General features: G+C 28.6%; 1 protein-coding gene across 2 annotated transcripts in view; it reads right to left on the bottom strand.

Annotated features, from left to right (window-relative positions):
• The window catches only part of LOC145185252 (SCO-spondin-like), a 43,153-nt gene extending 30,823 nt beyond the window's left edge, over window positions 1-12,330 (bottom strand). The window contains exons 1-19 of one of the 2 annotated variants that reach the window (XM_090097858.1): window positions 12,149-12,330; window positions 11,892-11,995; window positions 7,383-7,949; window positions 7,085-7,273; window positions 6,447-6,710; window positions 6,122-6,292; window positions 5,640-5,765; window positions 5,346-5,489; window positions 4,428-4,583; window positions 3,849-4,007; window positions 3,607-3,756; window positions 3,383-3,514; window positions 3,275-3,289; window positions 3,012-3,146; window positions 2,508-2,921; window positions 1,866-2,150; window positions 1,568-1,765; window positions 1,296-1,427; window positions 1,085-1,192 (exon numbers count right to left, since the gene is read on the bottom strand). In XM_090097858.1, coding sequence (XP_089953984.1) covers window positions 1,085-1,192; window positions 1,296-1,427; window positions 1,568-1,765; window positions 1,866-2,150; window positions 2,508-2,921; window positions 3,012-3,146; window positions 3,275-3,289; window positions 3,383-3,514; window positions 3,607-3,756; window positions 3,849-4,007; window positions 4,428-4,583; window positions 5,346-5,489; window positions 5,640-5,765; window positions 6,122-6,292; window positions 6,447-6,710; window positions 7,085-7,273; window positions 7,383-7,949; window positions 11,892-11,955 — 3,409 coding nt within the window. In that variant the 5' untranslated portion in view covers window positions 11,956-11,995; window positions 12,149-12,330. Of the gene's footprint in view, window positions 1-1,084; window positions 1,193-1,295; window positions 1,428-1,567; window positions 1,766-1,865; window positions 2,151-2,507; window positions 2,940-3,011; window positions 3,147-3,274; window positions 3,290-3,382; window positions 3,515-3,606; window positions 3,757-3,848; window positions 4,008-4,427; window positions 4,584-5,345; window positions 5,490-5,639; window positions 5,766-6,121; window positions 6,293-6,446; window positions 6,711-7,084; window positions 7,274-7,382; window positions 7,950-11,891; window positions 11,996-12,148 lie in introns of those variants that run through there. The other variant, XM_090097857.1, reaches the window with a different exon arrangement.
• Window positions 12,331-13,863: the final 1,533 nt, after the last annotated feature.

Below are 13,863 nucleotides of genomic sequence, written 5' to 3'. Positions count from 1 at the left end.
AACTTAATAAGTGAGGCACTTGTCAAAAAGTTTGTGATGAACACAAAACTAAAATGATAAAATTTTGCACTGAAATTTGTGAATTTGTGCAAATAACTAGCTATAAAATAGTGGATTACTAAAATGCTTAACAAAATCTTCAGATTTGAAATTTAAAATATTTGATTGCCTTTTCTGAAAGAATTTTAGATTTTAGTATTCTTTTGGTAACATATAAAGTTATTTTTTTACATTTATTTAGCCAAGTTAAGATCTAAGTTTTAACAGATTACCATAAAATGATATTTAAAACTCATATTACAGATAAAGTGAAAAAAATTATTATGGTACTAATAAATGCCTCAGTAATTCAGAAAATGGAAAACCAGAACACCCAAAAAAGGACATCGCAAGTCAAAGATCAATTTGCCTAATAATATCTAAAATGTACTGAGACTTGAAATGTCCTTTTTAAGGAATAAAACCACTAAAAATATTTTTAATATTTATTTCAAGTAAAGCTAAATTCTTATGATTTACAAGATATAAGTTGAACCTCTCAAGCCTCAGTACATAAAAAATACTACTAATAAATAACCAATTTCAAAAAAATACTCATCACAAACTTATGCATCCCCGAATAAAACATTTCCCGTAAGAAAGAAATTTAGCAATAACTTCAATTATACTATGCTACTTAGTAGCAAGTAAAAGTAGTCAGAATAGAAAGCAATATTAGAATGTAGAAATTTTATCACAGGAAAAAAAAGATATAAGATGATGCAGCATAAAAAAATCAGCTATTGTTCATCCTGCCTATATACAATAAAGGAAGAACGAGAAAGTATCTTTGCATGATTATTAAACTTTGATCTACGAAGCGATTGGTCTGGAGTTTTGCCATGACTCATAGAGGAAGAATCCATTTTCTCATATTTTTCGTGCTTAGGAAAATATCCTTTAGGTAGTTCTGCTAAAGAGTCAAAAGGACTTTTCTTTAGACTCATTATTTCAATAAGTGGAGCATTTATGGAGGAAACACTATTTAGAGGACTTGATTTACTTGAAGGGTAAATATTAGAAGAGTAAACAACGGATTCATTACTTGGAGGAATTTCTGTAGTTGTTGTTGGGACAGGAGTAGTGGTACCATTTGATTTACAAAATTGACAAAATGAACACACACCCAAAGCTGGTGAAGGACAACCTCCTCCTAAATATAAAAATTTTGTGTTTTAGCTGACAAATTCATTTTCAATCTTTTAATGCTTTAAAATATTTTTATACAATAAAAACAAAAAACATAAATTACTTACGTTCTGATCCTTTACATGTATTAGCAACAAGTCGAATCTGATCAACATTCAAGGTACAGTTGTAGATGAACAATTCATCTATAAATCCACGAAATCTATTGCTACTTACTAAATGAGCATTTTCACTGGTAACTAAAAATAAGAAAAATTTTAACTTTTTACAGAGAAAAACTCAAAATTGTGTAGATAAAATTCAAAATAGAAAAATAGTTTTATGTAAAATGTTTTATTATGATTATAGATCTCAATAAAATATTGGTTCAACTTTTTACCTGCTCTTTCCACTGCAGTCACATTAACAGCATTTATAAAGATGGAAGATTGATAAGATGTGGCATTGTAAGTAAGTGCTAAATGAAACCAGTGCTGATCTGAAAATGCCATATCACTAAGAGATAAAAAATATGTTCTACCAAATGTATCCAGTTTTGTCCACTTCACTTTCCCAGCTTCTAATTCAATGTTAAAATCTAAAACCAAACAACAAGTATGTTTAATAGATGATGCATTTCAATCATCAAAAAAAAATTTGTTTAATAGACCTTTGGTACAATAAAAAGTAATACTTACCTAAAATTCCTAATGGAAATAGTGACTGAGAAAATGTTGTAGAATCTGCAAATACCCATGTAGCAATTGTGAGTCCATTGGCTGGAACATTTTGGAATGTTGTTTTATTGAACCATATTTCACCATTTTTGACAAGTGTAGCATTTTGGCAAGAAAAATTTCCATGTAAAAAGGAAACATCTCCATTATATTGAGCATGATTTCCAAAAGGACCTTCGTCAAATATTACTTTTCTATTTATATCAACATTGTCAAAACTCCAATGTGCAACAATACAATCTTTAACTAAAATTGAATAATATATACTTTATTTAATATTCCATTAAAACATATTTATCACAATAATATTACATATCAACTGTAATATTTTGACTTTTTTTAAACAATTGTAACTCATTTATTAAATGTAAATCATTTTTAAATTTGTTTATTAATAAATAAATAAATAAATAAAAAAAAAAGGGTAAAAGATGCAAACTAATATGTTTTAAACTTTTTAATGCACTTAATGTTTTTTATTTTTATTTTAAAATTGATAACATATGATATAACAAATCCTGTAACAATAAAATATAATAACTAATAAACAAATTTAAGGACTCCTGTGATCTTTATTATGGTTAAAAATTGAAAATATTTTACTTGGTGTAGTGGGAGGAGTAGGTGCTGGTGTAGTTGTTATACATGGGTGAAGATTACAAGCTCTAGTTTCAATATCTTGCTGTAATCTTAAGCATGTGCGATAACGCTCTTGATACCCTCCTCCACATGGTTGAGCACATTCAGACCAAAAAGACCATTCTGTGCAGCCAGACCATGTTACTGGTGGTGGTAATGTTGTAGGTGTTGTTGTTGTTGTTGTTGTGCTAGATGTTGTTGTCGTCGTTGGTGTTGTAGTAGATGTTGTTGTTGTTGTTGTTGGTGTTGTAGTAGATGTTGTTGTTGTTGGTGTTGTAGTAGATGTTTCTGTAGTTGTTATTTCTGTAGTTGTTGTTTCTGAAGTTGTTGTTGTTGATGTAGAGGTTGTTGTTGTTGGAGTTTCAGTTGTAACCCAACCTAACAAAAATTAATAACATATGTTTAAAATATTTTAAAACAAAGAATTAGAAATCATTTTTTAACTTCTTTTTAAAAAATTTAACTTACAAGGCATAGTATTACATGGTCGTGCTTGAAGCTCATCAGATTCATGAGTGTCATTTTTGCAATGATGAATTCGAGTTTGCATACCATTGCATGTTGCACTACATGGTGACCATTCTTCCCATTCAGAGCATGTACCTGTTTTAATTTAAAAATCAATAACTAAAACAGAAATCAAAACTCATATTAAATTTCAACTTTTGCTATAAACTACTATTACTGTTATTACACCAGCCATATATTTATATATATATAATGGAACTTACGTGGTACAGCTGTGGCTAAAAAGTAAAATATAAAAAAATTCAAAATCCCACAGATAATAGTAACAATTAATGTCAAATCAAAAGTTTAATTCAAATTACTTGACTCACTTGTTGGACAAGGAATTTCATTACAAGTGATATTTTGCTCATCATAAACCCCATCACAAGTTCTCCATCGAGACATAATTCCTCCAAGACACGATGCAGTGCATTCTGTGTAGGCAGACCACTGGCCACAATCTTACAAAAAAACATTTTAAATAATTTTTTTTCTTCTGAAAATAAGATTAGTAAGGCTATCAAAAAAATAAAATTGAACATGGAAGACTTACAAGGTGGATAACAACTTATTTGATTGCATGGTTGAAATTCTCTTTCATTAAATGGTGCTTTGGTTTTTACAGAATAACACACTCTGAAATGTTCTTGTTCACCTCTATTGCAAGATTTTGAGCATTCACTCCATTCCCCCCAAGATTCACCTGAATTATAAAAAAAATCAATTATTGCTTTTTAAATACAAATACAACTTTTTAATTTCTAAACTTAATTTTAAAAAAATTTCAAAACTCACAAAAAGGAGGACATTCCTGAGTATTACAATGTCTTGTTTGTGTTTGAGGTGTTGCAATCATTCTCCCAAGATCTTCCCAACTACCAATCCGATGACGTTCTTGATAACCACCTCCACATGTTAATGTGCATTCAGTCCACTCACTCCAAAGAGTCCATTCTAAGTAGATGCAATATACAAAAATGCATTATTAAAGACCAATATTTCCATTAATATAAAATTGTTAAGAAATAAGGTCCTTTAAATAAGACCAGTAATTTTCCAGATGATTTAGGTCCAGAGAGTTTCCTAGCCAATATTTGTGATGTCCAAATACTTGTGAGGTTCTCATTAATCCATGCAATTGGAGTCTTTGATGTATGGTACTTTGCGCTATTTTGCAACAAAATTGCATTTTTAGGCACTTTTTATTATTCATAGCTTCTTTACAAACTAGAAAAATACTTTAAATACAATAATCAGTGTTTACAGAGATGCTTTAGTTAATGAAATGAAGCTGAGTTTTTTATCCTATAGAAACTTTTGTGCCACCCTTTAGTATACATTTTATTGATTTTATAAAAGAAAATTCGATCTTACCAGTAGGACATGGTTTAGTATTACATATTCGTGATTCAGTGAACTCCAGGACATCAACTTGAATGTTGTCAGTAATAGAGCAATTTCTTTTGTGTTCCTGCACACCGCCTCCACATGTTTTGCTACATTCACTGTATTCTGACCATGGATTACAAACTAAAATTTATTTACATTGTTTAATTACTTTAAATGAATTATTCAAAAGAAAAGAAAAATCGTTTAAATTGACCCAATACTTTTTTATGTAATACGAGTATTAGTAGCATGTTTAATTCCAGATAACAGCTAAAAACCTTTTTTTTAGAATAAGAAAAAAACATTTTACACTTGTAATAACTTTGTTTGTTGAATAATTTAAAATTAGAGTTTTGTTTATGTGGTAATTTTCAATTGTGTCTTCTCTCATAAACAATTTTCTTTTTTTTTCATCTGTAACTAATTGCCCAGCAATATTGACTGGTATAGAAAATGAATCTAATGTATTGAGTCTTATTTGTAGGAAAGTTGTAATTTCAAGTGAAAGCTTAATTACTGGGAACTGATTGAATAAACTGTTTTGGGTATATCAATTGAAAATTCTTGTTACTTCCATTTTTATTTTCTTGGTATAGTTAAAAAAATTCTATTTACAGCACTATTACTTTTTCTGTCATTTATATTAAAAAGTGTGATAAATGAAGTCAAATTTAAGGAAATTAATATTATGGAAAGTGTCAGGTGGTAATTTAGTTCTAATGACTTGCTTTTTTAAAAAATCTGCTAATTTAACATATATAATACTCACTGAAAAAATTAAAAATAAAAGTAAATTTTAAATTTTTAGACATCAGACAGATAAATTACGCTAGATTAGGAGCTCCTACTTCTGTTTACTGAATTGAAATATTTAGCAGATAACAAGATAGCAAAAAAACTTACGAGGTGGACAGTCAGCCATATAACATTGCTTCGTTGCTATTAACTTTTCAGTTTTATTTCCCTGCCTGCAAACTTTTTCGTGTGTTCGCTTTCCAAAACCACATGAAGTACTGCAATCACTCCATGATGTCCATGCATCACAAACTAAAAATCAAACTTTTTTTTTTTTTCACATTATTGATTCCTTGCTTTTTTTTAACTTTTTAAATTACTTACATATTTAGATAAATATGTTTATAAATGCAGCATTTAACTATGAAAGTTTGATAAAATATTGAGATACTTATTACACACCTTGAACAGGTTTTTTAGTAGTTGTAGTTGTTGTGGTTACTGTTGTTGTTGTTGCTGTAGTTGTTAAGGGTGCTAATGTAGTTGGAGCAATAGTTGTGGTTGCAGGACAGGGAGCTTGAATACATGCTAAAATAGAAAAAGTAGATATTAGTTTACAAATGAGACAATCATTTTGAATGAGTAAGTTGTTTCAGCAGAAAACTAAACAAAATGATTAAAGAGATAAAACAGAATGACTGAATTAACCAACAAAACTGGTTAAATAAGATGTCATACAAAAAATGTAAAATATTCATAAGTCTTAAAACAATTACAATTAAAGATACAATTTCAAAAAATTCTTTTACATATAATTTTTTGTACTGTTTTTTTATGTGAAATTTCAAAAATATGAGAGTGCTTCATAGTAAAAAATGAATTCAAAAACTTCTTTGAGCATATACAACTAAATTTAAACTATTGCGGTATTAACAGTTTCTTACATCCACACAATCCCCATTTTTGATCTTGGTCAAAATTATTTGTTGTTCCACACCAATATCCTAAACCTGGTTGTAAAACACACCCATATTGAGGTTTACCCAAAAAGACAAATGGAACTGAACAGCATGAGCCATATGAGTTTCCACCATAACTTGGCAAAGAACAAGGTGCTAAAATACAAAAAATATATAAAAATCTATTGTTGATTATTATTCTTACTTTTTACACAAAAATTATGAAACATAAAACATAAATATTTATATCATATAAATAGCTGAAAAAAATAATTCAAATTTTGATAGTGGTAAAAAATGATCGCTATACTGTAAGAGTTGGTAGTGTATGATTGTTCTTTTGGAGTTGAGTAAAAAGTTCCGCTGCTGGATATTAAAGAAGCATTAGAAACAGGATAATCTTTTTCAGTAATATTAGTTATTTGTAGCGTTAAATTTTGCAGAGGAGGTTGTACTCTTGCTTCTACTAATGAAGCAACATTTTTACATTTGATTGCACAATGCTTTTTCATCCAGTCATGAAAACAAATGTCTGTTGTATAGTTTATGCATCGCTTATCATCAGCTTTTTCAACTAAAGATATTTGGAAACAAATAAAAAATTAAATTTCAATAAAGAATCCAATTTCAAATTATCAAACTTTAAAACATTGTACAGTAAAGTAATAATGTTAGTACTTACAATATTATGATAATGATAATATTTACAACTCAATGTTTACTTAAAAAGAATTTTTTTATTCATCATATTTTAAAATTTTTTATATTTAGAACCACTAATGTGTAACGCTACATAAATTAGCAAAAAACAATCTGTAACCATATCTGTCATAAAACTTTCATTAATTGCAAAACAATATACTGTTAAATTCTAAAAGACTTTCATATATTTACTTAAGTTGTTATAACAAGCAATACAAATATAAAGAACTAAAACAAATTATTAACCATTATATTGCAATGGTAGATTTTGAGCTCCAGATTTTCCAAGCTCGGAGTGAAGTAGAGTAGGAGGGCCTGATACACTTTTTCCATCTTCCGTTACATAAGGTGGATATCTGCTGACTCCATGAAAATCTGAATTGTTATCTTTATGTGTAATAACTGCAGTTTCTGTGAGATGAGTATGTACTCCTTCTGTTATATATATATATATATATATATGAAATAACAAGAATATTTCCAATAAGCAATTTATAGATAACAAAGAAAAATATATACATACAGAGTATAATATAAAAATTACCAGGATGAGTTTCATTTTCAGGAATCAATTGTCGATTAACAGGAACTCCAGATTTTTTGAACCCATCATTTGGTGAAGCCATTTCATTACCTAAAAAATTGTTTCCTTTGGCATCATTACTTTGAGTTTTAAGATTAGTTGATTCTACATAATTAAGACCTTCCTTTGGAGTTGATTCCCAATTGGAATTTTGCTTTGAAAATATCTGACTATTTTCATCATTTGAAAAGCTTTTGGCAGCATTTAGATTATGTTCAAATTGATCACTATTCACCATTTGATATGCAGCATTCAATTCTTGTGGAGATATTTTCATGAATTGGCTGTAATCTCTTTCCTGGTCACCTCCAAATTGTTTTGGATCAAGGAAATCTTGTGAGCTTTGTTTTGGTACAGTATTAAAGTCACTATACCCTTCATTTTGTGGTGGATGATTATCAGCACCAACAAAATTTTGATTTATAACTGAGTTTATAGAAGGGTTGCCACTAAAATCTGATAGTTTTTGTCCCCAGATATCATCTCTTTTTTGTTTTGGCTTTCTTGATAAATGATGATGAACTTTAGCTGAACAGAGAACAAAATTATAAATATTATTCACAAATAATGCATTGAATGTGTAATTTCGAACTTATCCAGGACAGATGCAGAACTGCTTTAAAAAAAAATTATTAAGTTAATTATTAACACTAAGATGTTTCACTTAACCATTAGTAACTACAAATTTATTGCCTGTTTTATACATAAATAACCACATTTATAAGTTAGTTTTATATCTGACTTTAATTTTAATTTAGATTTAGTTTTAAATTTATAGAAAGTAAGCCCCAAGTTGAAGGTAAAATAACTTAAACAATCTTAACTAGAGCCTTAAGCACAAAGTCCTACGTCTTAAAATTGCTGTTATTTATCTAGTCATATCAGGCGCTACTCAACTTTCTCCCCCCCCCTCCCCCCAATTTTATAATTGATTCCGATAGAGAATTTTATGCTGATTCAGAAAAGTATAAAAACATAGACCTGAAAATCAACGGAAAGTACTCTGAATCGAAGTCAAAGTTGTAAAAAATCCCACTAAAAACCCTAATATTCGCCATTTTTTTTCAAAACGCTTTCATTATTAACGAAAATTAATTACCGTTACATTGCGCAATAAACAGACCTAATTTCCATCAGCCTTTGAATTATTATTTTAAAGTATTATAACAAAAGTGTTTTAAGGAAATGAAATTAATGGAAGGTTTCAAATAAAGCTTGAACGTAGAAAGTGAGAATGTAGACAAATTAATGAATAATTATTATTGTATTGTAGGCTGGTTTTCTTTATTAAAAAAAAAACGGTTTGAAGGTTACATTTTCTAAATTTCACATGTGATAGAACAACTATGAACTAAGTTTCAAAAGTTTTTCTTTTAGGAAAAAAAACTGTTGAATTCTTTTTTAAAATTTATTACAAAAGTACACAACTTGCAATATAGTTTATTCTCTAATAAATCAAAAAACGGCTATTTTCATTGCCACAAAAAATTGTGCAAGATAAACATTTTAAATGTAAAAACCATGCTATTAATGCTTTGCTTTTGTCAGCTAAAAGATCATTAACTTATTATTTTCAAAATGGCGAATATTAGGGTTTTTAGTGGAATTTTTTACAACTTTGACTTCGATTTAGAGTACTTTCCGTTGATTTTCAGGTCTATGTTTTTATATTTTTCTGAATCAGCATAAAATTCTCTATCGGAATCAATCATAAAATTAGGGGGGGGGGGGGGGAGAAAGTCGAGTAGCGCCGTCATATCAATGAATAAGATGCATGAATTAGAATTACCAGAGCAATTTTATTTTTCAACAAAACGTTAAAATTAAATTTAGCTCTTGGTCTCCTGCGAATTTTTCGTAAATTTAGTTTGCCAACGATGTGTAAAAACTTTAAAACTTAAAATGCTGAAATTTTTTTTCCCATTATTTAAACTTAAAGATTTAATTAAAATATGTATATAAACTTTTCTTTTGCTTGTTATAAACCAAAAAGATTGAATAAACAAATTTCGATTTTAAAATAGTTAAAAACTTTTATTTTACTTATTTACTTTTCTTTTAAAGAATTGTACAAATGCCATTTTCTGGGCAACAGTCGTAAAACAAAACGCGTCAATAACTGTTTCTTGAAAATTTAACTTCAAATGGAGAACAAGTTGCGCGGATATTTATTTTGTAATAGGAAAAATTTGAAAATATTGTAATTAGTGATAATAAAAATTTTGGAAATTTGAACACGTATGATTGAACCTGTCCCTTCATAAAGTTCAAAACGAATTGTGACAATCAAGCTCTTATAGAAAACGTCACTTGGTGCCAATACGTGTTAAATAAGATGTTGCACAAATCTTTAAGAAAACAGGAGTGCTACAAGTTGTAATTAAAAGCCAGCAGTAGCCTTTTTCCATTAACTCGATTGTTAATGCCGAATGGGTATTTGCGGCGATTTGCAAAAAATTTTGGTTAGGGTTCGTTTCAGTTTAAGACAAAAGTTTTTACACATATTGAAATGTAAAAAAGAATTTTTCTCTACCTCATTTAAACGTTTGAAGAGTATTTTAAAAAGTAAGGATTTTAGCGGAAGAAAATGGTTATTCATTTTAATAGGTAATGATTACTTTTAAAATACACTATATTTTTTAAGTTTTTTTTCCAAATAATTTTTTAAAATATACGTTGTTACTTTAAAAAATAATGATAAAATTTTAAGTAAACCTTACTTTTTAAAATAATTAAAAAAAACTTTCTTCCAAAGTTTAAAATAGCGAATTGAGCAAAATATTTCCTACCTGATGATATAAAAAAATCTCTCTTCTTTTTAAGAAAGATCCTAAAATTAGCTACCGAGTTCTGTCAGCTACCGAGTATTGTCAGTAGAGTTTAGCAATAAGGCTGGTTACGTTAGTATTAGTTACAGCACAGTTAGAAGGTGTCTTAATAAACAAAGGTATTGACTGTTATGTTGCTGCCAGAAACGCGCTTTTAAGGGTGACAGATAGGATTAAAAAATACAATTGGTGTAAGGAAAGACTTCACTGGTCAGAAGAAAATTGGTCTAAGATCATTTTTATGTGATAAATCAGATTTTGAGGTGGTTAATTGTAAATCAAGATTGATCGTTAAAAGATTTAGCTTCAGAGAAGGAAAGATTTTTTGTACCAAGAGTACAACGCGGTTATGGCTCGATAGGTATATAGGGATGCATTTCTCTTAAGGGAATAGGACTTCAAAATACTTATATGTGGAGAATTAACCAGTATTCTTACAAAAAGACTTTGGAAAACAAGCTTTAACCTACTGCTAGATCATTTTTTGGAAGGCTTAAAAATTGGATTCTTCAACAAGACGGTGAAACGGTGTCATGAATAACGTCTTCAAGACGAAATTAGCGTGTTTGATGTATGCAAGGTGTTAACGTGTGTAAGTGTTAATGTATGTAGGTGTTAATGCATGTATGGTCTTAATCTATTTAATGTGTTAAAATGACGCGATTGTAAAACTATATAAAAAGGGAGTAGAGTTTGTGAATTGTATGATTCGCAGTCAGATGGGAAAAATAATATCAAGTTCATGAAGGAAACAGTGACTCATTAGTGTCTTAGGGAATGTTAAAATAATTCCACACAACGGCACATACTAGCAACTCGGTGAAAGAGTGGTTTCAAAGGAAACATATTACTCTTCTACCCTGGCTAGCACGATCACCAGACCTGAATCCCATCTAAAATATTTCTAAGAAATTATCAAGAAAGAATGTGGAAAGCTTTGCGCAATTGAAACTTGCACTAGGGAAAATTTGGAACGAAATTCCAAAGGAATTATGTATGCATCTGATTGAATCTATGCAAAAAAGTATTCGAGTCCAAAAAAAAATCTATTTTGGCTATAAAATTTATTCTAAATAAAAATGTAAAAAAGTTTTTATTACTTTAAAAATCATCGAAAGAATTTAAGTAATCGCTTAAAAATCTTAGTGACCTTATATTTTTAAAAGACCTTGTATATCTGTTTTTGTTATTTAATGGTTTTAATGGTTATTGTTAGAGAAGTTTATTATGATTGTAAAGAGTTGGAACTCAATTAAGTGCTATAAAGTTCAAATTTAAAAAAAATTAAAATTTGGTCTGTGAACGGCTAACCTATTGAATTCTTTTAAAAGTACAGTTTAAGTTGCATTAAAAGAGTATTTTTAATGTCAACTCTTTAGAAGTATTAAATAAATACTTTAAACTCTCAGATTTTTTTTATCTTTGCTGCATGTCTTACGATGGTATATTAAACTAAACATTCTGATTGGTCAAAATTATATTGTACACTTTCAATATTACTTTCAGTATTACTCGTGGATTTCCAAACATTTTTACAAAAATTTTAAAAAAATGCTTGATAGCTGTTCAAAAAACAAAAATTTACATTTTTTTGATACCTTTAAAATTAATTAATAATCTCAAAAAATTGAAAGACACTAACCACCGTGGCACCAGGCATGTTCAATCGATATAATCATGATCATCAATATCTTCGCAGAGATCATCTTTTTGCTAATTGCTTTTGTCCCCAACTTGAACGACTTGCTAAAGTTATGAAAATATAAAATTTAAATATCAAAAAAAAAAAAAATCATCCCAGTTTTATCTCTTCTTTCAATCCCCCGATTAAATATTTTAATTTTTGAATAATCTAATTACTAAATATTTTAATTTAAAACTGTACAAAAATTAGTCTACCTCTTTTAAAGAATCTTTTTTTTTCTTTACTGAATTACAATTACTGATTACAAATCATACTTTTCAGATCATTGTACTAAATAGCGACGTATCTCTATGAATATAAAGTAAAACAGGAGTCTAAGACAAGGTTTTATTGCTCCAGGTGTAATTGCTGTTCTCTAAAGATCAGTTATCTGTATAACAAAAAAAGTGGCTGATCGCGATACGCATCGGCAAACATTAGAGATCAACTTCTTTGACTCATTTAACGCCTGTACGATCCAGCTGGGGCTCTTATCGAAGTTGACTTAAAACAGTGGAGCTTGTTTTTTGTTGATGTTGTTGTTTTTTAAAAAAATCTTTTATTTATCGCTGCTTTTCGCTCAGTTTTGAATCCGGTTTTTGTTTTTATTGACTATCTACCGCCCATTAGAGCTCTTCTTTAATAGCATTTCTTTTTTTAATAAACTTTTTGAAAAATTTTATACTAAAAATACTGCCCTCGTTTATTTGATATTGAAATGGGAAAAAAATTAAAAATATATTCTCTAGCTTCATCTAAGCAAAATTTATATCTAAACTGCTAAAAACTGCTTAAACTGAACTAGAAAAGAAAATTTTAAAGTTAATTTATACATAACTGAAACATTTCTTAACCTTAATTTTTAAGATATATGCTATAATATTTACTATAAAATTGGTGTGTTACCCAGTTTTTTCTGAATTGTATTGTTAAAGAATGAAATTTAGTTATTAAGATCTTTGGATGTCTAAATTTTAACTCAATTCAATGGAATAGTTAATCAAGCAGAGATTCTGGCTTACGCAATTCTTCATAAAGACCTTGCGTGTGGCAGTCCTGTTTAGCGATATTACATACTACTATCATAGACTAAATATATCCGTATTTCATTTAAAAAAGTATAGTTATAATTATTAACTATCACTGATTAGATTTTCTTGATTAACAAAATCTTGTTATAAAAACAATTCAATTTCTACTTCCCCTCTGGTTAACTCGTGTTCCTCTCCCACATATTCTTCACATCTTTGTATCTTAATAGTAATTTTGAAGGAGAAGCAAAATAAATATGAAAATAATTTAATTGTTAAATGCAATATCAGTGAAAGTTAAACGAAATTGTGTTCTAATGGATTACACCATTTACTTAATGATACAAATTTTAATTCCAAAATTTTTATTTAAGTCATTTATGTTGGTTTACAAATTGTAAACTTGATCGAAATTAAGCTTCTAATTCCAAAATCATCAAAAAATCTCTAAAAATAATTATGGGTAATTGTAAAGTGAAGTTACAAAGGACAGCTTATACCCTGTATTTCTGAAAAAGTTGTTTTCCAAATGAGTGCCGCGTTTATTCACACCAGAACAAAAATAACAACGAATTGATCATTCAAAATGCTGGTTGGAAATCTTTAAGCGGAATTAGCCCGATTTTTAACTCGTTACATTACAATGAATGAAACATGGATCCGCCATGTTACTTTATAATCTTATTTTTTTAATGTTCAATTTATAGCTCCCCTTTTATTTAAAGTCAAAATACCATTGAAATACCATTCTAAATGGAACTTTTATTATCCTTTATTCCAGAAAAATGCGGTACATTAGGGTGGAGCTTATTTTTTAAGTTTCAAACTTTGATTGTCCTACCCTCCCATTCTATTCCTTTATATAAAAAAATAATTACTACTAAATATGGGCTCATTTG

This window comes from Hydra viridissima, unplaced genomic scaffold, assembly GCF_058129835.1.
Source record: "Hydra viridissima isolate aposymbiotic clone 2 unplaced genomic scaffold, HvirCarnegie_v1 scaffold_9, whole genome shotgun sequence".
Taxonomy (NCBI): Eukaryota; Metazoa; Cnidaria; class Hydrozoa; order Anthoathecata; family Hydridae; genus Hydra; species Hydra viridissima.
Note: the sequence above shows the minus strand (reverse complement) of the source record. Positions and strands in the feature narration are given on the sequence as shown.